This window comes from Lissotriton vulgaris, chromosome 3_1 (genome assembly GCF_964263255.1).
Source record: "Lissotriton vulgaris chromosome 3_1, aLisVul1.2, whole genome shotgun sequence".
Taxonomy (NCBI): Eukaryota; Metazoa; Chordata; class Amphibia; order Caudata; family Salamandridae; genus Lissotriton; species Lissotriton vulgaris.
In genome coordinates, this window is record NC_141689.1 from 979,710,468 (window position 1) to 979,737,450 (window position 26,983).

A 26,983-nucleotide genomic window follows, 5' to 3' on the forward strand; every position below is an offset into this window, starting at 1 on the left:
TCTTTGGCGCCGATGCGCCAGTATCGACCACTTTCACCTTAGTCTTCGGCGCGGCAGACTTTGTCTCGGCGCCCTTCACATGGCCTTTCGGCTCGACAGCCATCTTGGTCTTCTTCGGCGCCGGGGCCTCAGAACCTTTCGATCCGACCAATGCAATGTGCACTTTCGGTTTCGATACTTGCACCTGCGCAGTATCCGGCGTCGAGACCGTAGCTTTCACTTTCGGTTTCGTTTTGACCGGGAGTGGCTCGGTAACAATGTCCGTGGCCGGGCCCGAAGGCGGGGCCGTGGAACCCATATCAAGGTCTTGGGTAAGGCCCGAAGGCGATCCCTCGACCAGGGCCTTATGGATAGGCACGGCCCCAGAGTCAGTTTGAGGGAGCTCCTCGTCCGAGCTATCCTCCATGGCCCCGAGGGCACCGTCGTCGTCTCCTACCTCCTCGACGACTTCTTCGCCTTCGAACACCTCAGCATCGTAATCTTCTTCGACGTCCGACGCGGGGTTCGATTCCGAGACGTCCTGCATATATTCTTCCTCGACATCCCCAGCATCGAAAATGTCCGTAGGCGCCGGAGCAGATTGCCGGGCCTCCAGGCGCGCGGCTCGTCGGAGCTTGAGTGTCTTCTTGGACCTGAATCGGGAACAGGCCATACACTTGGCCTCATCATGGTCCGGCGACAGACACTTGTTGCACACCGGGTGGACATCGATGTGTGGGTACTTCGAGTTACAGACCGGACATCTCTTGAATGGACTTCGGTCCATGATGGATGGTCGATAAGTCAGGAGCGTCGACTAGGCCTTCCACGCCGAGAGCACGTGGAAGTACAGAAAACCGGCTCGGAGCCGAGCTGGAAGAAGTAAGGCCGAACGCAAGACAATACCGACGTATAGCCTAAAGACCTTTTGGTCTTAAGAAAGTTTTTCTATCGATTCTGACAAGAGGGAATTAAAGACATCCGAACCCAGTGGCGGAAAAAAAACAATCTGAGGATGGAGTCGATGCCCATGCGCACTGTAGTCCAGGGGAGGAGCCACCTATCTCGTGATACTTCGAAGACTCTTCCAGGAAAACAATGTGCAATCATCCGGACCCAACACTAGGCGGCGATCTATGCTCAGATATGAATTCAGCAGCCCACATGCCTGGAATTGAAGAGTTTCCCAATCCAGACTATGGCCTGGGCTATTCAAAAGGTGAGTAATCTACAATCAGAAGTATCCATCAGAACATTCAGATCATTGAGCTATCCCTCAAGTTAATATCAATACCTAAGTTAATGAAAAATGGCTACAAAGTGACCCCCTTAAATGAAAGAGTCAAAACAATAATCCAGCAATACAAGAAAATAAGGTAGATGAGTGTTCACATTTTTTTGCTCTTCCCTAGAACTAATAAACATGAGTAACTAAATAACTCAAGGAGATCACTAAGAGTGAGCCCAGATGATGTTCCAATTTCCACTTAAAAAACAAATTCAAATTTCCACTGAAAAAACAAATGTTTCAGTGGGTTTGAACTTTTTTCCTGCCTTTGTATCCTTCACAAACAGATCATATTTTCGCACCACCATATCCACTCCACTGCCCTCTGTCCAAAATATGGTCAAAATGTTGTGATGAGAGTACCCCAGCAGATCAACAGATTTCAGATCAGAACAGGGCAGCTTAAATCCACAATTCCAGTGGTGGAAACAGCTTACCTTCCTGCAACATATACATCCCACCATTTTTAGCCTTCTGCAGGTTGAGACATCTGGCGTTTGTAACCAATAAAGCTGGATCACTTGTGGCCTGAAAGTGGAGTGTGGAATTACACTAAAGCATAAGTCACTTACCTTTGGCAATGCCTTATCTAGTAGAGACTCAATCTAGCTGCAGATTCCTTACCTTAAAATTATCCACACGTGTCAGACTGAATCCGGGAAATATTTGCAAGCAGTAACCCTAGGTGGTGGCATTTGGCTCCGCGTGGCGGCGTCCGCACCAGAAGTCACGTTTGCATTGCCTATGTAGGCGCCACCAAGTCAGTTACTTTTTGCGACTTTCCACACCAGAAGCACAGAGCCACAAAATACACTGACCGCAGGTATGGAAAACTAGGGCCCTTAAAAAGGGAAAAACCCTGTGAAATTCGATCGCAGAGCGGGGAGAATGGGTGGGTTGGTAAGGAATCTGCGGCTAGAGAGTCTCTACCAAATAAGGCGTTACCGAAGGTAAGTAACTTGTTCATCTGATAGAGACTTCTAGCTGCAGAGTACTTACCTTAAGACTAGATGCCCATGCAATAACTCCCCAGAAGTGGGTCCGCAGATCAATTTCACATGAGAAAGTCCTTCAGGGCTGAAACGGCAAAATGACCATCACCAATGAACCTGATTATCCAGACATTAGTAACTGGTAAATGTGTGCAAGGAAGCCTACGTTGCTGCCTGGGAGATGTCAGGGACCGAAAATCTGTGTGGTAACAAAGTAGTGGCAGCTTTAGCCTTAATTCTGGAGGAATGAAAATGCAAACCCTCAGGGAGTTACTTTTTAGTCAATGAGTAGCAGATTTTGATGCAGAGTACAATCCATCTTGAGATGGTCCGCTACTGCACTGCCCATCCTTTTTTAGCTCTGATATACCCTAGGAAGAGTTGGTTGTCCACACAGAATTCTTTGTGCGGTCAAGGTAAAATGGCAATGCACTTTTTGAGTCCAGACGGAGAAGTCACTCCTCTTCCTTAGAGGGATGAGGTTGAGCGTAAAAAGTAGGCAGACTGATGGTTTGGCCTGTGTGAAATGGAGTGACCACTTTCGGGAGAAAGGAACCTCTCGTACAAAGCACCAGTTTGTCTGGGTAGATGTTAAGATAAGTTGGCCTGGATGACAAAGCCTGAAGTCACTGACCCTCTGGGAAGATGGTATTGTCACCAGGAAAGCAGTCTTGATGGTAAGGAGCCAGAGAGGATAGTTGTGCAAGGGCTCAAAGTGAGAGTGAAACAAGAACGTCAAGACCAGATTAAGGTCCCACTGAGGAATAACAAAAGGAATGAGAAGAAACTTATCTTGCAAACCTTTCACAAACCTATGTACAATAGGGTATTGGAAAAGAGAAGGTTGGTCAGGTAACCGAAGAAAAGCAGAGATTGCACAAAGTTATCCCTTAACAGTGCCCAGAGCAGAGCCCTACTTGGCAAGGGAAAGTAAGAACAGAATAACCTGAGAAAGGGGGGCAGAAAGGAGCAATGTGACTTTCTATACAGCAAGCCACAAAATCTGCCCAGCAGCAGGGATAAAACGTCTTGGTAGAGGGATGCCTGGCTGCCAAGATAATGTTACAGACTTCGAGCGGAAGGTCGAAAGCATTCAACTGTCGCTGCTCAATCTCCATGCAACAAGGCAGAGCCTTGACAGATTCAAGTGGAGAACCCTACCTTGATGCAACAGAAGCTCCTCCAGAAGGGGCACCCTGATCGAAGGACCGATGCCCAACAGCTCGGGATACCAGAATTTCTCCATGCCCACTCCAGAGCCACAAGGATGACTTGGGCCCAGTCTTTAACTATCTTCTGTAGAACTCTGGGCAGGAGTTGTATGGGTGGAAAGGTGTACAGGGGGCCTCGGCTCCACTCAAGACAAAAAGCGTCTCAGAGCGAGAGCTGCCTGGGAACTCCAGCGTGCATAACTGCTGACATTGCAGGTTTTCGGCAGTGGTGAATAGATCTAACCAAGGCTGTCCCGACTGCACCACCTCCGAATGGACACGCCATTCGTGGTCCAATAGTTATCTGTATCTGAGTTTGTCCGCTCTGGCATTCAGAGAACCTACCAGATGTTGAACCATGGGGATATGCCCTGCTGTTCAAGCCATGTCCTTAAACGCAGGGCCTCTTGACAAAGGGTCCACAACGCCAACCTATCCCACTTGTTGCAGTACCACATGACGATGGTGTTGTCCATGAACTCTTGCACTAGCCTTCCCTGGATGGAGATTAGAAAGTCTTTCAATGCCAAACAGATCACTTGGAGCTCCAATAGGTTGATGTGGAGTCCGGATTCTGCCAAATGCCAGAGTCCTATGATCTCCACCCCATCCCAGGACTGACTCATCTGTCATTACTGTCAGATCTGGTTGGGGCAGCAAGAGGGGTCTGCCACTGACCCAATCCCCGTTTGGAAGCCACTCCTGAAGGTCTTTTGCATTTCCCTTGGAAATCTGGACCATTTCAGAGAGATTCCCCTGATGCTGCATCCACTGGAACTTCAGGTCCCATAATCATATGTCACATGCAGGAGGCAGAAAACCATGAGGCTCGGCAGCCTGAGAGTCAGTCTCAACGAAGTATAGGAAAGAGTATGAAACATCGGTATCATAGCTTGAATATCCTGGACTCGCTGCTCAGGAGGATAGGCCTGTGTCCAGAACAGCTCAGATGAAAGGGAGCATTGGAAAGGGAGTCATGTGTGACTTTGGCACATTGATCGTGAACCCCAGCAAATACAGGCATGCAATGGTCTGGTGGAGGGAGACGACAGCCTGGGCAAGCCCACCTTTAACACCCAGTCATCAAGATAGGGGAAAACTGGCACCACTGATCCAAACAGATGAGCTGCAACCACCTACATTACCTTGGTGAACACCAGAGGGATGCTGGTGAGGCCAAAAGGGAGCAGACAAACTGAAAATGTTTGTGTTCCTTTGTGGGCAGGCAGGAGATGAATCTGGAAGTATGGCAGGTAGGACTAGAGCAAGAGGGAGCATCTTGAATTTCAAATTTTGAGGAATAAATTGAGAGTGTGCAGGTCGAGGATAGGACGAAGGCCTCCATCCTTCTTGGGCACCAGAAAGTAGCAGGAATAACAGCCATTATCCATTTCTGGCGCCTGCACTCTTTCTACGGCTCCTTTGACCAAAAGAGTGTCACTTCCAAGCAGAGAAGAGATAGGTGGTCCTCCGTCAGCCTGTCGTAAGTAGGTGGCATGGATGGAGGGGTAGTCTTGAAGGGAAGGGAGTAGCCCCTGCAGACAATCTGCAAAACCCAACTGTCCGATGTAATGGACAGCAGGGCAGGTAAAGGCGATTCCCGGTGTACACGATGGTAAACAGGCAGACTAGGAGGGTTTGGAGGCTGTGGCTGCTCGGGGGTTGGAGGCTTGACCGGACTGCTGGCCACCCAACACATGAGGCAGGTAGGAACTGCGACCCCTGTCACGCAGAGGCTGAAAAGCTTGTGCACCGCAGTGGCTGGGTGGGTAAGGATGCAGCTGTACAGCATATCTGTAGCCAATTAAGGTGAATTGAGAGTGACGAGGGGCCACAGAAAGGCCCAAGACTATGGCTGTAGCTCTGGTGTCATTAAAATGCTCAGCGCAGAATCCGCCTTGCCTCCAAAGAGATGTGAGCCATCATAGGGCATGTCCATTAGTGAGGACTGGACATCCCCAGAAAAGCCATTGGTCCTAAACCACGCATGGCGTTACAGGGCCACCATCGACAAAACCGCACTGCCTAGCGAGTCGATGGTGTCTAGTACACAGCGAATAGGGAACTTAGCTGCATCTCAACCATAGGCAACAGCCTAGGGGAGCACAGCGCAGGTCTTTTTATGGGACTGTTGGAAGCACCTATCCAACCGTATTCCACAGAGCATGGGAATAGTGGACCAAAAGGCATGTGGTGTTCAAAGACAGCAATGCCTGGCTCATGGAAGAAAACATTTCCTTGCCTAAGTTATCCACCATCTTAGATTCCTGATCTGGTGGGACAGTAAGGAATGCACCAGGATTTACGTGCAATGTGGAGGCCTGGACCACCAAGCTCTCCATAGTGGGGTTTTGGGTGTGGAAGTTTGAGTTTCCTAGAGCAGGGCGGTGGCGACGGGCAATCGTCCTGTTCAAATGAGACCCTGTGCTGGGCTTAGACCAAGTCCTAGGAGGAGGTCAGTAAGTGCCTCATTAAAAGGGACAAGCCGTTCTGATGGGGAGCCTCCTGGTTAAAGTACTTGTGTCAAACATTAGTGTTGGCTGCACAGATGGCAAGTTAAGGTCCAGGACCTCAGCTGCCTTCCGCACCACCACAGCAAAGGAAGCTCCTTCCTCTGTAGCCACAGTAGGGGGAGAAAGTGTGCCAGTATCTGGAGAAGTATCCAGTCCACTGACTTAACCTAGATCCTTCCACCAATCCATTTGCTCTTTATAAGGCTGGTAATCCTTCAGGTCCAGCAACCACTCCCATTCGTCCCCGAATCCTAGTCCATAAGGACAGGGCTTAGGCTCTTGCCTGGAAGGCATGGTCTAGTGGGTGCTGGTGCTGGTGCCGTTGTCGGACGAAGTTCCTCCGGCTCAGTGTTGGAGTCTGGGATGAGGATAGTGGCACTGGTGGCCATCAGCGGTGCCAGAAGTGCCGGCCTCGAGATCGGCAGCAGTGAACGGTGCGGCAGTTGGGGCAGGACTTGGGGGTCATGATCCTGCTCAAGTCACCAGAGGCATACAAGGTGCGGGTCAGTCACTCACATCTGTTGGTCAGAGGCGCCGCAGGGCTTGAAATCGGCCTTCTTTGACAACCTTTCTGCCACTCCAGCAGGTAAACCTCAAAAAGACTGACAAAACATTGAAAATAACTAGTAAAAAATGACTAAGGGATTGCTCTTCCTGGATCTGCACTGGTTAGCGTGGAAAGAAGATAAATGACATCAGCGCGCCAGGGTGGCGCCTAAAATGGCACCACGCACATCACTTCCGGTGCGGATGATGCCAGCGATGCCACGTGGATCTGAACGACGCCACCTTCCGGCACACAAGGGCACTGCTCATGAAAAGTTTGTGGATCCAGTCAGGCGCCTGGGGATAATTCAAAGGTAAGGAATCTGCGGCTAGAAGTCTCTATCAGATAAGCCTAAAGAGGGTTGAGGAAAAAAACATATAAAATACGTACAAGAATCTGACTTATTTCGCCGCTGTCATTTCTACATTTCCAGTTTAATGTTCTGGAGCCTGCTGGATCTTCCCATGTGTACAATGTTGCTTTTCCAGGAAGAAGTTTGTCCTCCTTTTCTACAGAAGAGCTGGAAACCAAAGGAGTAGAGGAATTAGTTTAATAGTAGCTTCACACAAAAGACAGGGTAGAATGCCTGCTGAACATCAAAGTTCGGAACTTGAAGGAACAATTACTGGATTCTATCAGTGAACACATTAAAACAAAGTAGTCCAGTTAACAAGCATTTTTCTGGAATATAATTAAAATATTCAACGGCACAAATCAAAGGTTGCCTCAAGCCTAAGCAAAGGTGTGCAACGAACAATCAGAAGCATATTTAATACTTTTTTCTCCATATTGTTTCCTCAACATTTATATGGTAAGAGCATACTATACAGGAGAGATGATGATTATTTTTCAAGTGACTCGCCAGAAAGTATCATGAGCTTTTGGTGCATTTCTTTGACCCATTGAAAAAAACTACTTTTGTTTAAATAACCCCCATTCACACCCTGGTAACAGATGGTGAACTGTTCAATCATAAGTGTTACCAGTGACCCGCAATTACTAAAGCAAAAATCTGCAATGTTAGGTAATTTGCCACAGTGCGAAGTATACAAAATGGATAATGGGCAATGGATGGAGATGAGGAATACTTGGAAAGCACACAAAGTCAAACGTTTCTGGATATTCAGAAATACTTCCAGTACATTTTCCCACCATAAATGCACACCTAAATTAAAGTGAAAAGCTGTTCTAATAAATGTGTATTTAAGGTTGAAAAGGGACTCAAACATTCACATTTTCTCAGCAGGTGGGGTTGAAGGAATTTCTTCAGATGGGAAATTCTTCGGATGGGATTCTTCCAGATGAGACCTGGCTCCATTTGAGAAATGTTTTCATGAGTACGATTCCACTCAAAGGCTCATCTCAAACATCTACCCAGCATTAAACCAGATACAACCCAGATAAACCCAGATGGTCCTGTATGGCTAGATGAGAGAAACTAATGGGTAAGATTTTCACACAAGACCAGTGGTTAACATAGTGGCAGGACGAACAGGGACCATCACAGTGCACAAAATAGAGAAATCCTCTACAAACATCTTTTTAATTGGTACTTATCACTGAATAATCTCAAAACAATGTATCCTAGACTGGATGGACAATGAGGAAGAGGCAGTAAGATGGTGGGGCAAAATTCATATTCAGTGAGCACTTTCAAGGTCACCAGCCTACTGGGCAATACAGGATACCAATGAATGCCGTGATTATTGTTTTAGGTTTGATGCCCACACACATGACAGGGATCCCAAAAAATGTCCAACCACTCACAATGCATATCCTACTGGTGGCCAAAAAAACAATAGCAGCCCACTGGAAGAAATTAGTAATTGCCTACGCTATTAGATTGGTCAAGTCAACTCTTTGCTGATAACTATCGAAATGCTGACACATGATTTGTTAGATGACTGGAACCAATTTGAGGATTCCTGAAGCCTCTCATAGTCTATCTATGAGGTAAAACACCATATCTCTGCCATGTCCCAGGACTTTAGGGCTTTAAAACACTTTGGGGACCATTATGTGACATGATCACACTGTGTTGAATGACTGATGAGTAGTCCACAAGGTTAAAAGTGAGTCAAAATGTTTTTATTTTAATCTGCTATGCAGTGGGTTGAAAATAAAACCAGTTTCCCATCTAAAAAAGATGGCGTTTGTAGATGAGCTATACCTGGTATTCTTTGGTTGTATTAAATTAATAAAATATTGTGGAAAAATACGTACACCTACACATTTTCCCTAGCTCTAAAGTGCAGCAGTTGAGTGAGGGGAATTCTATATTTATCTAAAGATACCAAGAGCACACCTTGGGACTTTTGTGAATCCCTGGAAATAAGCACAATATAAAATCCTTAAATGTAAAACTATGACTCCTGCTGGTAAATGTGTTCCGCATGGGCACAGAATTTCGTCTGGAGAGAGACTCTCGATGAGCCCTCGATGAGGTGGAAAATACCTACACTATTTCCTCATTAATTCATCTACCATGTGGTTTAAATTTTAAATGTATTAACTGTATCTACATGTGTACACCTTTTAAAAAGTATTTTTATAACTTTTCTGGTTATATATCCGAAAGCGTGCGCGTTTCTCCGTAACTATTACATCTGTAACGTTAGCTCCAGTTTATTATTCATGCCGGTAAAAACAGTCATGCGTTAGTCTAGGACTTCAACCCATGTGATTCTATCTCCATCCATGTGTGCCATAAGCATTGAGAAAAGTGTTTTGTAGAGCCGTGACATTAGTTTGAGCCCCCTCAAATATTAGGAGTGTCTGTAGCATGTCATGTGTTGAGGGTTCTGTCAATACCATCTTCCATGTAGCACGTCTGGCACCAGTAAGGACATCATAGGGTAAGAATAGGGAATGCAGCAGATTGTCCTCGTCTACTAGCTGTAAGTCCAGAGTTCCCCGTTTTTATAGCAGTCCCCCACAGCGAGTATCCAACTCTCCATTCTTACAGACGTGAAGTTCCCCCTAAGCTCTTGGAGTCCCACTAACAGGAGCACCCTGGCATAAGGAGGCCTATCCTTTTTTTTCTTAACTATCTTCTTCCAGGTTCGTAATGCACAAGTTACTACTTGTGCAACAATATAATGTAAGAGACATTAGTTAGTGATAGATTCCTTCCCTAAGAATATCCACAGGCATCAGAATGGATCCGGAAACATTTTCGTCAGCAGTACCCCTGCACGTCGGTAGGTGGCGTTTTGCGGTTCCGCGTCCGTCGCTGGCATTCTAAGCGCCGAGAGGACATCACGGAGACTGCTTAGGCGCCACCCATGCGCGCCGACGTCAGTTCTGTACACGACTTTCTGCGCCGTGAACGCAGAGCCATGCAAAAAACTGACCACTGGTGCCATGAAACTAGGGCCCTGAAATGGATGACCTTCGTGAGAAGTTGGCCTGATATGCAGTGCTCACTATTCTAGTGATCACTATGTATCAGTCCGAACAACCCTTATTGATGATTGGTTTTAAGTCAACCGATAGACCAGCTATCCTAGTAGCATGGACAAGAGCAGTCTTTAGGCTAGACTCTAGAGGGCGTGTTAAGCCAGCTGTTATACCATCACATATACCCCTTGAACACCAAGTGAAAGGACACCACACAAGTGTTATGAAAATAAACAGTGTATTTATTTAGATCACAACAGCCCTGTACTCTTTATGAGGACAGGGTACTAAGCACACAACAAAACTCTTACGAAAATACTTTAAGTTGCACAATTACACAAATGCCCGAGGGGCACGGAAAACCATATACTACAAAAGTGGAATGCGAAATTACTAGCAGGTAAGTACTAATCTCATAGGGTTTGGAATCGCTAGGACTGGCCTACTGAACCTTCAGATTACTAGCAGGAGGCCTAGGGGACTCGGGTGCAGAGTGTGCACTCTCACGCGGGATGCGGGACAAAGTCTATGGAGGCTAGTAAAAGCAAAGTTAGTGTTCTCGGGCGAACCCGACTAGGTAGGTCAAAAACGAAAGTGGATCTAGGCACTTAGAGAGTTGTTCTACGCTGGAGCACTGGAGTACTCGGTTTACCTAGCCCAGGGGCTGCGGCTGCATAGGGTTCAAGTGTCGTTGGAAACCCTCGTTGACGAACCAGGAGCCTGAAAGAAGGAGTTGCTGGCAGGCGACCAGTGAAGATTGTTTGGTGGATCCAAGCCTGGATCGACGATGGAAGACACCTGTAAGCAGAGGGACCAAGTCCTGAATCGCTAGCCAATGATTAGATGGGCACCAGGATGGCACCGGATGGAGTCACCTCGACCAGGTGAGTGGGCGACGCTGGGCTCTGCAGTCTCACGGACCAGGAGGCGTTGTCGGCGACCAGGATGGAGGTGCGAGCTGTCCCACGATGGTTGCTGCCGTCGACGTCACTGGACCCAGGATTGGGGCAACAAGTCTTGGCAAATTCAAGCCCACGCGGTGGAGTCAAAATGGCGTCTGGAGTGGACCAGGAGGGTCCGAGGTGCTCCTCTTTTGGAGGGGAGCAAGGGCCAGTCTGGAGCAACCAGACCAGCGGTGTTGATGTCGTCGGTCGTCGTCGGGAAGGTCACAAGCCAGCGGGCTAGTAGCCAGACAACGCGGTGAGCAGCAAAAAGCATCAGGGCCCCACGCAGATCTGGTGGATGCTGGAGGGCTGAACTTCGGTGCTGGAGCTGCTCAGGTTTGGGGCTTCTTGGACCCCAAAGCACTCACACGAGGATCCCTCGGCGGTCGTGCTGGATAGAAGTCGTGCAGTTCTGATGATGGCCGGTCCCTCGAGGTCTCGTCGCACCTACGGTTCTCAGCTTAGCTGTAGAGGTAGGTAGAGGTCAGAGGTGCCAGGGAAGCCGGGTCTCGTCGTGCTGGTCGGTCGGATTCCGGAGGAAGGACGTGCAGCAAACCGCAGTGTTCTTGGATGGTGCCTGCAGATGCAGGGTGACTACTCCTTAGTCACAAGGCAGAAATCTTAGGAAGAAGTCTTGAGTTCCTTTCGCAGAAAGTAGTTTCAGGATTCAAAGATGATCTAATTTGGAAGGGGGCCCGCTCCTATCTTTATACTAAGGAAAGGGGCTGGCAGGCGACTAGGTCCTGCCCATGGGTGGGACCAGGAAGGGGGGTGGTTACACCCATCTCCCATGCCGGACTTTCCCCAGCTCAGGGGCTGGTGTGCCCCTGGAACTGGTTCTAGCCGGCAGATGCATAGTGAGCACCGGGGTGCCACTTGCAGTCACCTTCCTCTAAAGCCCTGCCTACCCAGGATACACAAAACCCTGTCTGGGATGGTGCTAGCACCGCCCCTGACAGGAAACCCTTTGTCCAAGCTCCCCTCGCTGGAAGGACTCCCAGCTGCAGGGGGTCAGACTTGTGTCTGTGGTGGCAGCATCCATTTTGTGATGCTGAGGCTCAAGTTAACTTTAACCGGGGTTCACAGTTACATACATGTCGTGTCCCTCTAGAAGGGTGGAATGCTAACCCCGTCGCCAGAATTGGCGAGGGGTTAGTATTCCAATTCGTATGACACCTTACTCGACATGTTTTGATAAAGCGATACCAAAGATAGCATATAACCGCGAGGATTATAATGCACTTAAGAGTATATGGTATGCGTTATCATGGAACAGCTACTAGGACTTGGTTCCGCAAGCTGCAAACGGGCTCAGCTCATGCCAGAGCACCATCTCACACGATTCCAAGCACTCTGCCTTCAGGATTGTCAAGGCCTGCCATAGGAGTGACTGATAGGAATCTGTGTGTCCATTTTAGGGTTAGATATAGGTATACTATATCTAAAGCAAAGGGTGATTACACCACCTTGCCCCAGCTGTCGTGCAGCCAGTTGTGTCAGATTTAGATGGCCAGCCAGGGGTGGCATAATACATGCTGCAGCCCCTGGTAGGCCCTGGGTACACCTATGCCCTGAGTTACAGGGTCTGATAAGGTGGCCCAGTACCAATTAGATATGTACCTAAGGTACACGTGTCAATTTAGTGAGAGAACAGCAAGGCTGTGGGTCTGATTAGCAGGCCCACAGCCAGAGAAGTCGTAAACCAGTGAAGCAAAAAGCAAAAATCTGGGGTGATCATAGGATTGCAGACCCTACTCTCCTACAACCTTAACCCTAGAATCAGTTCGCAGAACCGGTAGGATGGGTGGGGCGGTAAGAACACTATCTGATAGAGACTACTAGCTGTAGATTCCTTCACTTAGAATTATCCCCAGGCGTTAGACTGGATCTGGAAAACTTTTTGCCACAGCATCCCTGCGCGTCGGGGGATGGGCGGCATCACACGACTCCGCCCAGGAGTCATCTAGGCACATGACATCATCGAGGTCACCTAAGCCCCACCCCGGCACGCCTACGTCAGTTTTTTCCTTTTCCGTGTGCAAAGCAGATCCGGTCTCTGTTGGGGCCCTTTTTTCTCCCTCAATTCTGCGTCTTCTGTTGGCGACGGACCCTCACCTCATTTGTATGTGGTGTTTAGGGTAAGATAACAGCACCACTGATTGTGAGGCATGCCAACAGTTGAAGCCGAAGTCGCGGCGGTAGCGCCGGATGAAACAACTTCTCTTGTTGCGTCGCACAAGTTACTACTTGTGTAACGATATATCTGTAAGAGACATTAGTTAGTGATAGATTCCTTACCTTAGAATATCCCCAGGCGTCAGACTGGATCCGGAAATTTTTGCGTAGCAGTACCCTTGCGAGTCGGTAGGAGTCGTCTGCGGCTCAGCGTCCGGCATCGGCGGCGCCGTGATGACGCCGCCTCCGCGTGCTGACTCAGTTCTTAGACACAGCTTTTCCGCGCCAGAAACGCAGAGCTACGCTAAAAACCAACACTGGTGCCTTGAAACTAGGGCCCTGAAAGGGGATGACCTTAACCCTAGATATCGTTTCGCAGAACGGGGAGGATGGGTGGGTCGGTAAGGAATCTATCACTAACTAATGTCTCTCACAGATATATCGTTACACAAGTAGTAACTTGTGCATCTGAAAGAGACACGTTAGTGATAGATTCCTTACCTTAGAATAGATACCCCAGCAATACCAACCCCGGTGGTGGGTCTGCGAACCATTAATCACACCAGAAAGTCCTGGAGGACGGTACGGCCAAAGAAGCCATCCTCCGGACTTGGCTGTCCAGGCAATAATGTCTTGCAAACATGTGCAGCGAGGCCCACGTAGCTGCCTGGCAAATGTCCTGCAAGGGCACTCCACGGCCCAAGGCAGTAGTAGTAGCCGTGGCTCGAGTGGAATGAGCCCTCAGCCCAACAAGGGGTTCCTTCTTAGCCAAGGAGTAGCACGCCTGGATACACAATATGATCCACCGCGAGACGGTCCGTTTGTGTTCTGCTTTCCCATTCTTAGCGCCCACGTAACCAACAAAGAGTTGGTCATCCACCCGGAACTGGCGTGTGCGATCCAGATAGAAAGAGAGCGCACGTTTTGGGTCCAGACGGTGGAGCCTCTCTACCTCTCTTGAGGGATGCGGAGGCGGAAAGAAGGTGGGCAAGGTGATGGGTTGCCCGATGTGAAAGGCTGTGACTACCTTGGGCAGGAAAGAGGGCCTTGTCCGCAACACAAGCTTGTCCGGATGGACTGAAAGGAAAGGAGGTTTACAGGATAGAGCCTGGAGCTCACTCACTCTTCTGGCAGAGGTGATGGCTACCAGGAAGGCAGTCTTCAAAGTAAGAAGGCGGAGAGGACAGTTGTGAAGTGGCTCGAAGGGAGCGCACATCAGGAAAGTAAGAACCAAGTTCAAGTCCCACTGAGGCATCACAAAGGGAACAGGAGGGTACGTATGTGTGATGCCCTTGAAGAATATATTAACAATAGGGGACTTGAACAAGAAGGTTGATCAGGCAGCCTCAAAAAGGCTGAAAGAGCAGAAAGGTAGCCCTTGATAGTGCCCAGAGCAGAGCCCTGCTGAGCAAGAGAAAGAAGGAAGAGAAGAACTGCAGAAAGAGGGGCAGAAAGAGGATCCACAGCCTTTGCTGTGCACCATGCCACAAATCTGTTCCACCTGCAGGCGTATACCGACTTTGTGGAGGGACGCCTGGCTGCCAGAATGATGTTACAGACTTCAGGAGGCAAGTCAAATGGCCTCAACTGTCGCAGCTCAATCTCCAAGTATGTAGGTGGAGACTGGACAGGTTCGGGTGGAGGACCGTCCCCTGCTGCTGCGACAGAAGGTCCTCCTGAAGAGGCAGACGAACCGGGGGATCGACTGACATACTTAGTAGCTTGGGATACCAGTACCTTTGTGCCCAGTCCGGAGCCACAAAGATAATTTGTGCCCGGTCGCGTCTGATCTTCTTCAGCACTCTGGGCAGAAGTGGTATAGGCGGAAAGGCGTACAACAGACCGCAACTCCACTCGCGACGAAAAGCGTCTCCGAGCAAGTGCCGCCTTGGAAATTCCAACGCGCAGAACTAATGACATTGCGCGTTCTCTTCGGTGGCGAATAGATCTAACCAAAGCTCTCCCCACTGCAGAAAGAGACCTTGCCGAGTTCAGACGCCATTCGTGATCCATCATGCACCGGCGGAGTTCATCCGCCCTGGCGTTCAGAGAACCTGCCAGGTGTTGAACCACCAGGGTCACGCCCTGATGTTCCAGCCATTGCCAGAGGCGCAGAGCCTGCTGGCAGAGAGTCCACGACCCCACCCCGCCCTGTTTGTTGCAGTACCACATGGCGGTGGTGTTGTCCGTGAACACCTGCACAACACTCCCCCGGACAGAGGGGAGGAATGCCTTCAGTGCTAGACTAATCGCCCGCAGCTCCAAAAGGTTGATATGGAGGAGCACAGGTGCGACTTCGGCACATTGATGGAGAACCCCAGCTGGTGCAAGAGGTCTGCCGTAGTCTGGAGGTGGCTGACGACTGTCTGGGGCGAGCCCGCCTTCAACAACCAGTCGTCTAGCTAGGGGAAGACTGAAACCCCTAACCTGCGCAGATGAGCTGCGACCACCGCCATCACTTTCGTGAACATCCGTGGGACGCTTGTAAGGCCGAAGGGGAGCACGGTAAACTGAAAATGCTCGTGGCCTACCGTGAACTGCAGGTAGCGCCGGTGGGCCGGCAGGACTGGGATATGGAAATAGGCATCCTGCAAGTCCAACGCTACCATCCAGTCTCCTAAGTCCAGGACAGCTAAGACCTGAGCCAGAGTCAGCATTTTGAACTTCTCCTTCCGGAGGAAGCCGTTGACGTTCCGTAGGTCCAAGATAGGGCGTAGGCACCCTTTGCCCTTCTTGGGTACCAGAAAGTAGTGGGAGTAGCAACCACGTCCTACTTCTGGCCCAGGAACGTGCTCGATGGCCCCCTTGGCCAAGAGGGCCGTAACTTTCTCCTGCAGAAGCCGCAAATGATCCCCCAATACGCGGTGGTGTTGCAGTGGCATGGCTTGAGGAGTCGTCTCGAAGGGGAGGGAGTAGCCCCTTCGGACGATCTGCAGCACCCACCTGTCCGAAGTGACAGTGCGCCAGTGAGAGTGGTAATGGCGAACCCTGCCCCCCACCGGCGTCACATGGGCCAAAAAGCACGGACTAGGAGGGTTTAGAGGCGGATGTTGCGGGGGAGGGTGTGGACTGGCCTCGCCGTTGTCCCCGACCGCCTCCACGGCGATTTCCACGGCTGTTAGTCTGCGGCGTGTGGCTGGCGGCACGTGTGGGGGCGCCCCTTCCTTGGCCACGAAAGGAGCGAAAGGCACCCGTTTGCTGGCGCGGGGCCGAGAGGCCCAAGGACTTGGCCGTAGCCCTGGAATCACCAAAGCGCTCAAGCGCATGGTCTGCCTTGTCGCCAAAAAGGCGACGGCCATCAAACGGCATGTCCATCAGTGTGTTTTGGACTGTAGGAGAGTAGGGTCTGCAATCCTATGGTCACCCCCGATTTTTGCTTTTTGCTTCACTGGTTTACGACTTTCCCTGGCTGTGGGCCTGCTAATCAGACCCACAGCCTAGCTGTTCTCTCTCTAAATTGACAAGCATGTACCTTAGGTGCATTTACCAATTGGTACTGAGCCACCTTATCAGTTCCTGTACAGCATACCTTAGGTATCCAGGGCATAGGTGTACCCAGGGCCTACCAGGGGCTGAAGCATGTAGTATGCCACCCCTGGCTGGCCATCTAAACAGACACAACTGGCTGCACGACAGCTGGGGCAAGGTGGTGTAATCACCCTTTGCTTTAGATATAGTATCCCTATATCCAACTCTAAAATGGACACATATATTCCTATCACTCACTCCTGTGGCAGGCCTTATCAATCCTGAAGGCAGAGTGCTTGGAATTAGGCGAGATGGTGCTCTGGCATGAGCTGAGCCAGTTTGCAGCTTATGGAATCAAGTCCTAATAGCTGTTCCATGATAACGCTATACCATATACTCTTAAGTGCATTATGATCCTCGCGGTCAAATGCTAACTTTGGTATAGCATTTTCAAAACATGTCGAGTAAGGTGTCATACGAATTGGAATACTACCCCCTCGACAATTCTGGCAACGGGGGTAGCATTCCACCCTTCTAGAGGGACACGACATGTATGTAACTATGAACCCCGGTTAAAGTTAACTCGAGCCTCAGCATCACAAAATGGATGCTGCCACCACAGACACAAGTCTGACCTCCTGCTGCTGGGAGTCCTTCCAGCGAAGGAGGCTCGGACAAAGGGTTTCCTGCCTTGGGAGGTGCTAGCACCACCCCAGACAGGATTTTGTGTATTAGGTAGGACAGGGCTGAAAGGAATGAGACATGCCTGGGGCACACAAGGTTTCCCTGTGCATATGCCGGTCTAAACCAGTTCCTGGGGCACTCCAGCCCCAGAGCTGGCGCAAGACCGGACAAAGGAAAGGGGGTGTAACCACCCCCCTTCCTGGTCCCACCCAGAGGAGGGACCTAGTCGTAGTGCCGCCCCCTTTAGGAGAATAAAGGTAGGAGCTGGTCCCATTCCAAATTAGATTCTCCTGATCAACTTCACAAGAAGAAACTCTGGACCTCGACGTTCTGCTCCACAGAAGACAGAAGATATCTCCCTTGTGGGCAAGGAGTGTCCACCCTGCATCTGCAGGCACAATCAGCGTACCGCGACTTCCCTTTGTCGTCTTCCTGCAAAGGATCCAGACTTCAGAGCCCGACGAGACCCGGATTCCCAGACCTCTCCGACCTCTACCTGCAACTCCAGCACAGCTGAGACCCGTGGGTGCGACGAGACACGTGGGACCGGCCATCTTGAAAGAAGCAGCACTTCGCTCCAGCACGACTCCTGAGGTATACTCATCCAAGTGCTCTGGGGACTGAGAAACCCCGACCCGAGCAGCTCCTGCACCTTCTGCTTGCCTGTTGCTCGACGCATTGTCTGGTCACTTGCCGGCTGGCTTGTGGCCTCCTAGACGACGAACACCGACAACTTTGCTGCTGGTGTGGTTGCTCCAGACTGGCCCTTGCTCCCTTCCAAAAGAGGAGCACCCCGGACCCTCCTGGTCCACTCCAGACGCCGTTTCCACTCACCGCGTGGGTTGCCTTTGCCAAGGCCTGTTGAACCCGAATCCGGAGACGGCACCGCCGACAGCGAGCGCCTGCGTGGGACAGCTCGTGCCTCCATCCTGGTCGTCGAAGACACCGCCTGGTCCACGTGGCTGCTGAGACAAGCGTCCACCTTCACCTGATCGCGACGACGACATCTGGTTCCACACCTGGTTCCACTCCAGTCACTGGCTAGTGACTTTGAACATTGTCCCCTCTGCTTTCAGGTTCTTCTCTTCACCAATCCACCCTTGGATTGCACCGGACATCTTCCTCCTGGTCGCCTGCAGCATCTTTCTTCAAGGCTCCATAGACTTCGAGCGGAAACCCGACACGACTTCGCACCTATGCACCCGCGGCCTGTGGGTGAGGTAACATGTGCATTTCGGTGCTCAAAATGGCCTGGCCTGATATATGATGATCACTAGTTCTAGTGATCACCTTGTATCAGTCCAAACAACCCTTATGGTGATTGGTTGTAAGTCAACCTTATAGACTAGCTATCCTAATGGTAGCATGGACAAAGCAGTCTTAGGCTAAACTCTTTTGGCATGTGAAGCCAGCTGTTTTACCACATATAACCCCTTGAATACCAATTGAAAGGACACCACACAGGCAGTTATGAAAATAAACAAGATCTTTATTAACTAACATACACCTCTGAACTCTTTATGAGGTCAGAGGGCTAGGCACATGACAAGACTCTTAAGAAAAATACGTTAAGTTGCACGAGTTACAATGTTGCCCTAGGGGCGCAACAAACCATATACTAAACAAGTGGTAGAAGGAATGGAGCTGTCCAGCGGCTGTAGACAGTACAGTTCAAGAAAAAGGTGAGTACAGACAATCCTGACTAGATAGGACTAAAATGACTGTGAATCTGGACACTAGGAGAGTCAATCTACCCTTGAGTACCGAAATGCTCTTGTTACCTCACTCACGGGCTGCGGGTGCGTAGGTGCGAAGTCGTGTCGGGTTTCTGCGTTGAAGTCTATGGAGCCTGAAAGAAAAGATGCTGCAGGCGACCAGGAGGAAGATGTCCGGTGTGATCCAAGGGTGGATCAAGGAAGCTGAAGACCTGAAAGCAGAGGGGACAATGTTCAAAGTCACTAGCCAGTAACTAGAGTGGAACCAGGAAGGAACCAGATACTGTCGTCGCGATCAGGTGAAGAGTGGACGCTTGACTCTGCCACGTGGACCAGGAAGTGTCTTCGACGACCAGGATGGAGGCACGAGCTGCCCCACGCAGGCTCTTGCTGTCGGCGGTGTTGGATTCAGCATCAACAGGCCTTGGCAAAGGCAACCCACGCGGTGAGTGGAATCGGCGTCTGGTGCGGACCAGGGAAGCAAGGGCCAGTCTGGAGCAACCAGACCAGCGGTGTGGATTTCAAGGATCGTCGTCTAGAAGGCCACTAGCCAGCCGGCAAGTGTCCAGACATCGCGTCGAGCAGCAATGAAGCAAAAGGGCCCCATGCAGATCTCGTGGATGCTAGAGGGCTGATCTTCTGTGCAGGAGCTGCTCGGGGCTGGGGCTTCTCAATCCCCAAAGCACTTCCTCGAGGATACCTCAGAAGTCATGCTGGACCCAGCAGCAGGAGGTCAGACTTGTGTCTGTGGTGGTAGCATCCATTTTGTGATGCTGAGGCTCGAGTTAACTTTAACCGGGGTTCACAGTTACATACATGTCGTGTCCCTCTAAAAGGGTGGAATGCTACCCCCGTCGCCAGAATTGGCGAGGGGGTAGTATTCCAATTAGTATGACACCTTACTCGACATGTTTTGATAATGCTATGCCAAAGTTAGCAATAACCGCGAGGATTATAATGCACTTAAGAGTATATGGTATAGCGTTATCATGGAAACAGCTAAAGGACTTGGTTCCGAAAGCTGCAGACAGGCTCAGCTCATGCTAGAGCACCATCTCACATAATTCCAAGTACTCTGCCTGCAGGATTGTTAAGGCCTGCCATAGGAGTGACTTATAGGAGTATATGTGTCCATTTTAGGTTTAGATATAGGTATACTATATCTAAAGCAAAGGGTGATTACACCACCTTGCCCCAGCTGATTGATCAACCAGTTGTGTCAGATTTCGATGGCCAGCCAGGGGTGGCATAATACATGCTGCAGCCCCTGGTAGGCCTTGGGTTCACTTATGCCCTAGGTACCTATGGTACACTGTACAAGGACTTACAAGAGTGACCCAATACCAATTGGTAAATGCACCTAAAGTACATGGATGTCAATTTAGAGCGAGAACAGCTAGGTTGTGGGTCTGATTAGCAGGCCCACAGCCGGGGAAAGTCGTAAACCAGTGAAGCAAAAAGCAGAAATCTGGGGTCACCATAGGATTGCAGACCCTACTCTCCTACACTCCAGACAGGTCCGCTGGGCCCGAAGGCTCAGCGGAACCCGTCGGGGAAGAGAGATTCCTCATGGCCATGAGGAAGCGCTCTATTTCCCCCGGTGTCGCGTCCTGCCCAGGGACCGGAGGGTGTGGAGCAGGCTGCGACGCCCGCGACTCCCGCGGAGCCGCGTGGGCGGTGTCACCTGAACACCAGGCCGCGTCGGGCGAGCTTCGGGGGGAGTCAGAAGAGCGATTACGCCTCTTCGACTTCTTGTGTTTCTTACCTGACAATGACTTCCCCAGCACCGACCAAGACCGAGACGAGCAACAGCAGCAGCCACCTGAAATGCATCCTGCTCAACACCCGCTCCGTCCATAGACACGCCGTCGAGCTCTGGAACCTGCTCGACACCACAGCCCCAGACGTCGCCTTCCTCACGGAAACCTGGATGAACGCCTCTTCAGCGCCCGACATCGCCATTCCAGACGGCTACAAGATCATCCGGAGGGACCGCATCAACCAGACTGGAGAAGGCATCGCCATCATCCACAAGAACACCATCCGCATCACGACCAACACCGACGACACCCTTGCACCCGCCGAGCACCTGCACTTCCAGGTCCACATCAACCCCAAGACCAACCTCAGAGGCACCCTCATCTACAGACCCCCGGGACTACGCACACAATTCAGCAAAGACATTGCCGACTTCGTCAGCCCGCACGCCCTCCCCTCCGCTGACTACATCCTCCTCGGGGACCTCAACTTCCACCTGGAGAACAACAACGACTGCAACACCACCACCCTGCTGGACAACCTCGCAAACCTCGGACTCAAGCAGCTGGTGACCACCCCCACCCACTACGCCGGACACACACTCGACCCCGTCTTCTCATCCAGCAAGGACATCACCTTCAGCCACGCCACCGGACTCCACTGGACGGACCACAGCTGCGTCCACTTCAGCTTCAAAAGGATCATGGTCCACCACCACCAGCAACAGGTTGCACGCAGAAGCTGGAACAAGATCACAGCCGACCAGTTCGCGACCTCCCTGAGCAAGAACCCACCCACCAGCGCAGCGAACCCCAGCCAAGCGGCCACCAACCTCACGAAGTGGATCAGCGACTGCGCAGACAACCTCGCCCCTCTGAGGACCCCGCCTAGCAGACCCGGCAGCAAGAAGGCCCCATGGTTCACCGACGAACTCAAGAGCTCCAAGAAGAACTGCCGAGCCCTCGAGAGAGCCTGGCGCAGAGACCCAACACCCGACAACATGACTGCCCTCAAGCTCGCCACCCGAAAACACCACCAACTAATCCACGCCACCATGAAAACTGCATTCAAGTTACGACTGGACAACAACGCACACAACAGCAAGGAACTCTTCAATATCGTTAAAGAGCTCTCCAACCCCAATGCCGGAAACAACGACATCACCCCGTCGCAAGACATCTGCAACTCCCTCGCCTCCTACTTCCACAACAAGATCGCGGACATACACAACAGCTTCAGCACTCAACCGACGCACGCCACGACCGAACCACCGCCCCCCACCACCACCCTCCGCGCCTGGACCCCGATCAGCACCGAAGACACCGTCCACACGATGAACTCCATCCACTCCGGATCTCCGACCGACCCCTGCCCTCACCACATCTTCAACAAGGCCGACGCTGTCATCGCATCCCACCTACGGGACATCATCAACACCTCCTTCAACACCGCCACCTTCCCGGAGAGCTGGAAGCACGCCGAACTCAGCGCTCTACTAAAGAAGCCATCAGCCGACCCCACCGACCTCAAGAACTACCGCCCCATCTCGCTGCTCCCGTTCCCTGCAAAAGTCATCGAGAAGACCGTCAACAAGCAGCTGGCCGCCTTCCTCGAGACGAACGGATCCCTCGACCTCTGGCAGTCTAGCTTTCGGGCCAACCACAGCACTGAGACCGCCCTGATCGCAGCCAACGATGACATCCGAGCCCTGCTTGACAACGGAGAAACAGCAGCCCTCATCCTCCTAGACCTCTCCGCGGCCTTCGACACTGTCTGCCACCGTACACTAGTGCAGCGCCTCAGCAACGTCGGAATCCAGGAGAAGGCACTGGAGTGGATCATCTCCTTCCTCGCCAGAAGGACACAGAGAGTCCGCCTCCCCCCGTTCAGATCAGAAGCCCGAAGTCATCTGCGGCGTTCCTCAAGGCTCCCCGCTCAGTCCAACCCTCTTCAACGTCTACATGAGCCCTCTCGCAGACATCGCACGCCAGCACAACCTCAACATCATCTCCTACGCCGACGACACCCAGCTGATCCTCTCCCTCACCAACGACCCCGCCACCGCCAGAGCCAACCTTCACGAAGGGATGAAAGAGGTAGCTGAATGGATGAAGAACAGCCGCCTGAAACTGAACTCGGACAAGACGGAAGTCCTCATCCTGGGATCTTCACCCTCCGCCTGGGACGACTCCTGGTGGCCCCCCGCCCTAGGCAACGCACCCAAACCAACAGACCACGCACGCAACCTGGGCTTCATCCTGGACTCCTCCCTTTCCATGACCAGACAGGTCAACGCCGTCTCCTCGTCGTGCTTCAACATCCTGCGCATGCTACGCAAGATCTTCCGGTGGATCCCCACCGAGACCAGGAAGTCGGTCACCCAGGCCCTCGTCACCAGCAGACTGGACTACGGCAACTCCCTCTACGCCGGAACCACTGCCAAACTCCAGAAGAGACTCCAGCGGATCCAGAACGCCCCAGCACGACTCATCCTGGACATCCCCCGTCGCAGCCACATCTCCGGACACCTGAGAGACCTGCACTGGCTCCCGGTCAACAAGAGAATCACCTTCCGTCTCCTCACCCACGCACACAAAGCCCTACACAACCAAGGCCCAGGATACCTCAACAGCCGCCTCAACTTCTACGCCCCCAAACGCCAGCTTCGATCGACCGGCCACGCCCTCGCCGCCGTCCCCCGCATCCGAAGAGCCACCACAGGGGGACGGTCCTTCTCCTACCTCGCCGCCAAGACTTGGAACTCCCTCCCGACCCACCTCCGCCTGACCCAGGACCACCTCACCTTCAGGAAGCAACTCAAGACCTGGCTGTTCGAGCAGTAGCGGACCCCCCTCCCCTAGCGCCTTGAGACCCTCTGGGTGAGTAGTGCGCTATATAAATGCTGTGATTGATTGATTGATTGATGACTTCGACCCGGAGGAGTGGTGCCGACTCCCGGAGCTGTGGTGGCTCCGACCCCGCGACCTGTCCCTCGACCTCCCGTGGGACCGGGACCAGGACCTCTCGCAGCGCGGGGCCGACTGCTGGAGTTCGAGTCGCCTGCGGGACCGCTCCCGCCTGGCTTTCGAAGACAGGTCCCGGCAGTCGGTGCAGGCCTTGTCGTCGTGGTCGACGCCGAGACTGAGGAGACACCGACGGTGAGGATCCGTGACCGACATTGTGCGGTCGCAATCCTCGCAGTGCTTAAATCCAAGCATCCCTATGGCTCCGATCGGAGTAGTTCGACTTCAAAAAGATGATCAAAAAGATCCAAAAAGTTAGTCAAAAAGTGACTAGAATTACTGCTTTTTCCAGATCTTGCTGGTGCGGAAAAAAGAACTGACGTCAGCACGCGGAGGCGACGTCTAAGTAATCTGACGACGTCATCACAGCGCCCACGACGGACGCAGAGCCGTCATCACGGCGCCCACTACCGATGCGCAAAGGTACTGCTATGCAAAAATTTCCAGATCCAGTCTGACGCCTGGGGATATTCTAAGGTAAGGAATCTATCACTACCGTGTCTCTTTCAGATTCTCAAGGTCGGCTTACTCCCCTCATTCAGTCTCAGCGGATGATTTCAGATACGGCCGTTGTCGGCGTCCTCGTCCCTCTACGATGTCGCGAGAGCATCGCTCCCCAGTGGATAAGTGTTGCAGTTTGTCCCCAGGGGCTGGTGTTTGGCCTGCAGGGGGGGGTGGCCTCTCCGCGGGTGATACAGCCCCACGTGTCGTTCTCCTGGTGAAGGGGCGTCAAGAGTCCAGATGGAGACATATGCAGCGGCCTTGCAGGCCTCGCTGGCGTCTCCTCCTCCTTCCCCTCCTGGGGCGTCAGCGGATCCCTTGCATTGCGCGGGGCCCTCTGCGGCGTCGCCAGCAGCTCTGGCCCCTGCGCTGACTGGTTCAGCTCCAGACTTTGAGGATGTGGTGCTGTTGGGGTGTGGCCCTTCGGGGGTCCCTCCTTCGGACCACAGCGCCTCTGCCTCGCTGCAAACTCCTACAGGAGTCCCTGTGGTGTCGCGGGAGGTCGCAGAGGCCCGGGTCGCATCCCCAAGCCCCACTCAATACTTGGACAGGAGCGGATCCGAAGTGGCCAAGGGGCGGCGCCGGAACGGCACCAACTCGTCCTCCGCAGAGGCAGCCCCCTGCATGGAGGAACGAGAGGGACCAAGGGAATGTGACATGAAGCCCTCCGCCAGCCTCGGCCCAGCATGTGACGGAGGTGGCCCGGCGATTCATGCGGCACCGCCAGGGCCGACTCAACCTCCGACTTGCCCTCCAACGAGGCAGCCGCCTGCGTGGAGGGACGAGAAGGGCCCGGAGGAGGACATGGGGTCCCCCTCCAGCCTTTACCCAGAGCGGGACAAGAAGGGTCCACCGACCCCTGTGACGCCGCCCGGTCCACCAGCTGCCAGCACCGTAGCGGCGTCACCTCCACCAGGGCTCTGGTGGGAGGGAGCTGTTGCTACCCTTTGAGGGTTCGCACCTTTCTTCCCTGACAGGGGCCTGGAGGCGCTCCGCTTTAGGGGATTCGGTGCCTCAACACCTTCTGCACGGGCACCTTCTGGCGCCGCGTGACCCGGCATGTTTTTCCCTCCAACCCTCCGCCTCAAGTCCACTTTTGTGGACTGCTTTTCCCTCCCTGCCGCCAGGCTTGACTCCGCCGTACAGGGAGGCTCGCTGCCTTGATTCTTGGGGGCGCAACATGTTCGCCTCGAGCAGCGCTGGCCTGCAGGCCCATAACACCTTATGTGTGTTGGCTAGGACCACATCTTGTTTGTGGGATTCGGCTGAGTCCTTGGGATCCGCAGCTTCACAGGAGACTGTTCAGGTGGACTTACGGCATCATGCGCTGGATGGACAGGAACGAGCAGCGCTTATTCTCCGCTCCGCTCTGGACATCTCGGAGGTGCTGGGCCTGGCAATGTCTTCCTCAGTTGCCCTCCGTCGCCATGCTTAGCTTCAGGACGGCGTGTTCCCTGAAAATGTTCTGGAGCGGCTGGTTGATCTTCCGTTCGATGGCACCTTGTTGTTCCATGCCACGACTGACTAAGCCATCCAGAGGTTTTTTGCAGGGCTCCGTCCTCTTCCACCTTCCCCTCCTCAGTGATTGCTGAGTTGAGCTAGTTCTGGACATTCTTTTGGGCAGGTTGCACTTGCTGTGGAGTGGGTTTTATGGCCACTCGAGTCCTCCTTGCTGGGACTGTGGCGTTGTTGGCAGCTGGATGGCCCCCTTCATTGACCGTGTGTTTTTGAGAGAATTGTCTGTACGGACTTGGCCCTCAGATTAGGCCTTCTGTTTTCTCTTGGGCAGCTTGACAAGCCTTCTGCGGGGTTTTTCCCCCGTGGCTCTTTCCTTCCTTCCTCTCCTGTGGAAGATTCTTCCAAAGAGGGTTCCCATGTCTTGGGACTTAACTTGCCCTATGTGGGGTAGTGGTAGCTGTTTTATAGCTTGCATTCTGCTAGGGAGTTCGGGTTGCCTTCGGGCCCATGCTCTCCGTGGCGGTTACGTGGTTGCTCTTGCTTCTTGGGCCGTGTGCGCGGACCCCTCGTATTTGTGTGTCCGGGCCTTTCCTCACCTTCCCACTCCTGTCCTGTGGGCTGGGATGATTCTGTGTTTTATCCTAGTCAGGCGTCGCTTGCCCGGTCTTCTTGTGGGCCCAGGATGTTCTTCTTGCTTTCTGCGGCTTATCACTTTCAGCGCCGCTCTGTCTGGTCTGTTGCCTTCTGTCTAGGGTGGCTCGCCTTCTTTTCACTCGTTTCCTTGGGCCCTCTGGGCTTTCTTCTCCTCTTCCTTGTCCTGGCATTGGATGGAAGCTCTGCTGACTTGTGTTAGAGTGGGGTGCTTCGGCCTCTCTGGCCTTGCCCTTGGCTCTCCTGTTGTGAGTGTATGGGCTTCTTTTTTCTTCCTACATCCCTCCGGGAGTCGGTGGTGTTCTGTGTGTAGGGTTCCTCTTGTCTGGGGAGACGGGACTTTTGCCTTGTCTGTGGCTCTTGTCCCCTGTAGGGCCCTCTGTGATGTCCAGCCTGGTGGGGTCCTTTCGCAGTCCCCCCTTACTCTTGGGTATTGCTAGGGTATCTATTCTACATGAAGGAATCTGTGGCTTGTAGTCTCTCTCAGATGTATGAGTTACTTACCTTCGGTAATGATGTATCGAGTAGAGACGATTCTAGCCGCAGATTCCTTCACGACCCACCCTTCCTCCCCGTTCTGCGAGGACCTTTGGCTTAGTCCTCTGCACTCGCCTCCGGGTGGGTGGCTATGCCTTCTGTGAGTGCATTCATTCTCCCTTTTTGACAGGTGGATGGGT

General features: G+C 52.3%; 1 protein-coding gene across 4 annotated transcripts in view; it reads right to left on the reverse strand.

Annotated features, from left to right (window-relative positions):
• VPS13A (vacuolar protein sorting 13 homolog A) overlaps window positions 1–26,983 on the reverse strand; it is a 2,146,181-nt gene that overhangs the window by 891,422 nt on the left and 1,227,776 nt on the right. For all 4 annotated transcript variants that reach the window (XM_086961343.1, XM_086961342.1, XM_086961345.1 and 1 more), the window contains one exon: window positions 6,921–7,050. In XM_086961343.1, coding sequence (XP_086817469.1) covers window positions 6,921–7,050 — 130 coding nt within the window. The remainder of the gene's footprint in view (window positions 1–6,920; window positions 7,051–26,983) is intronic.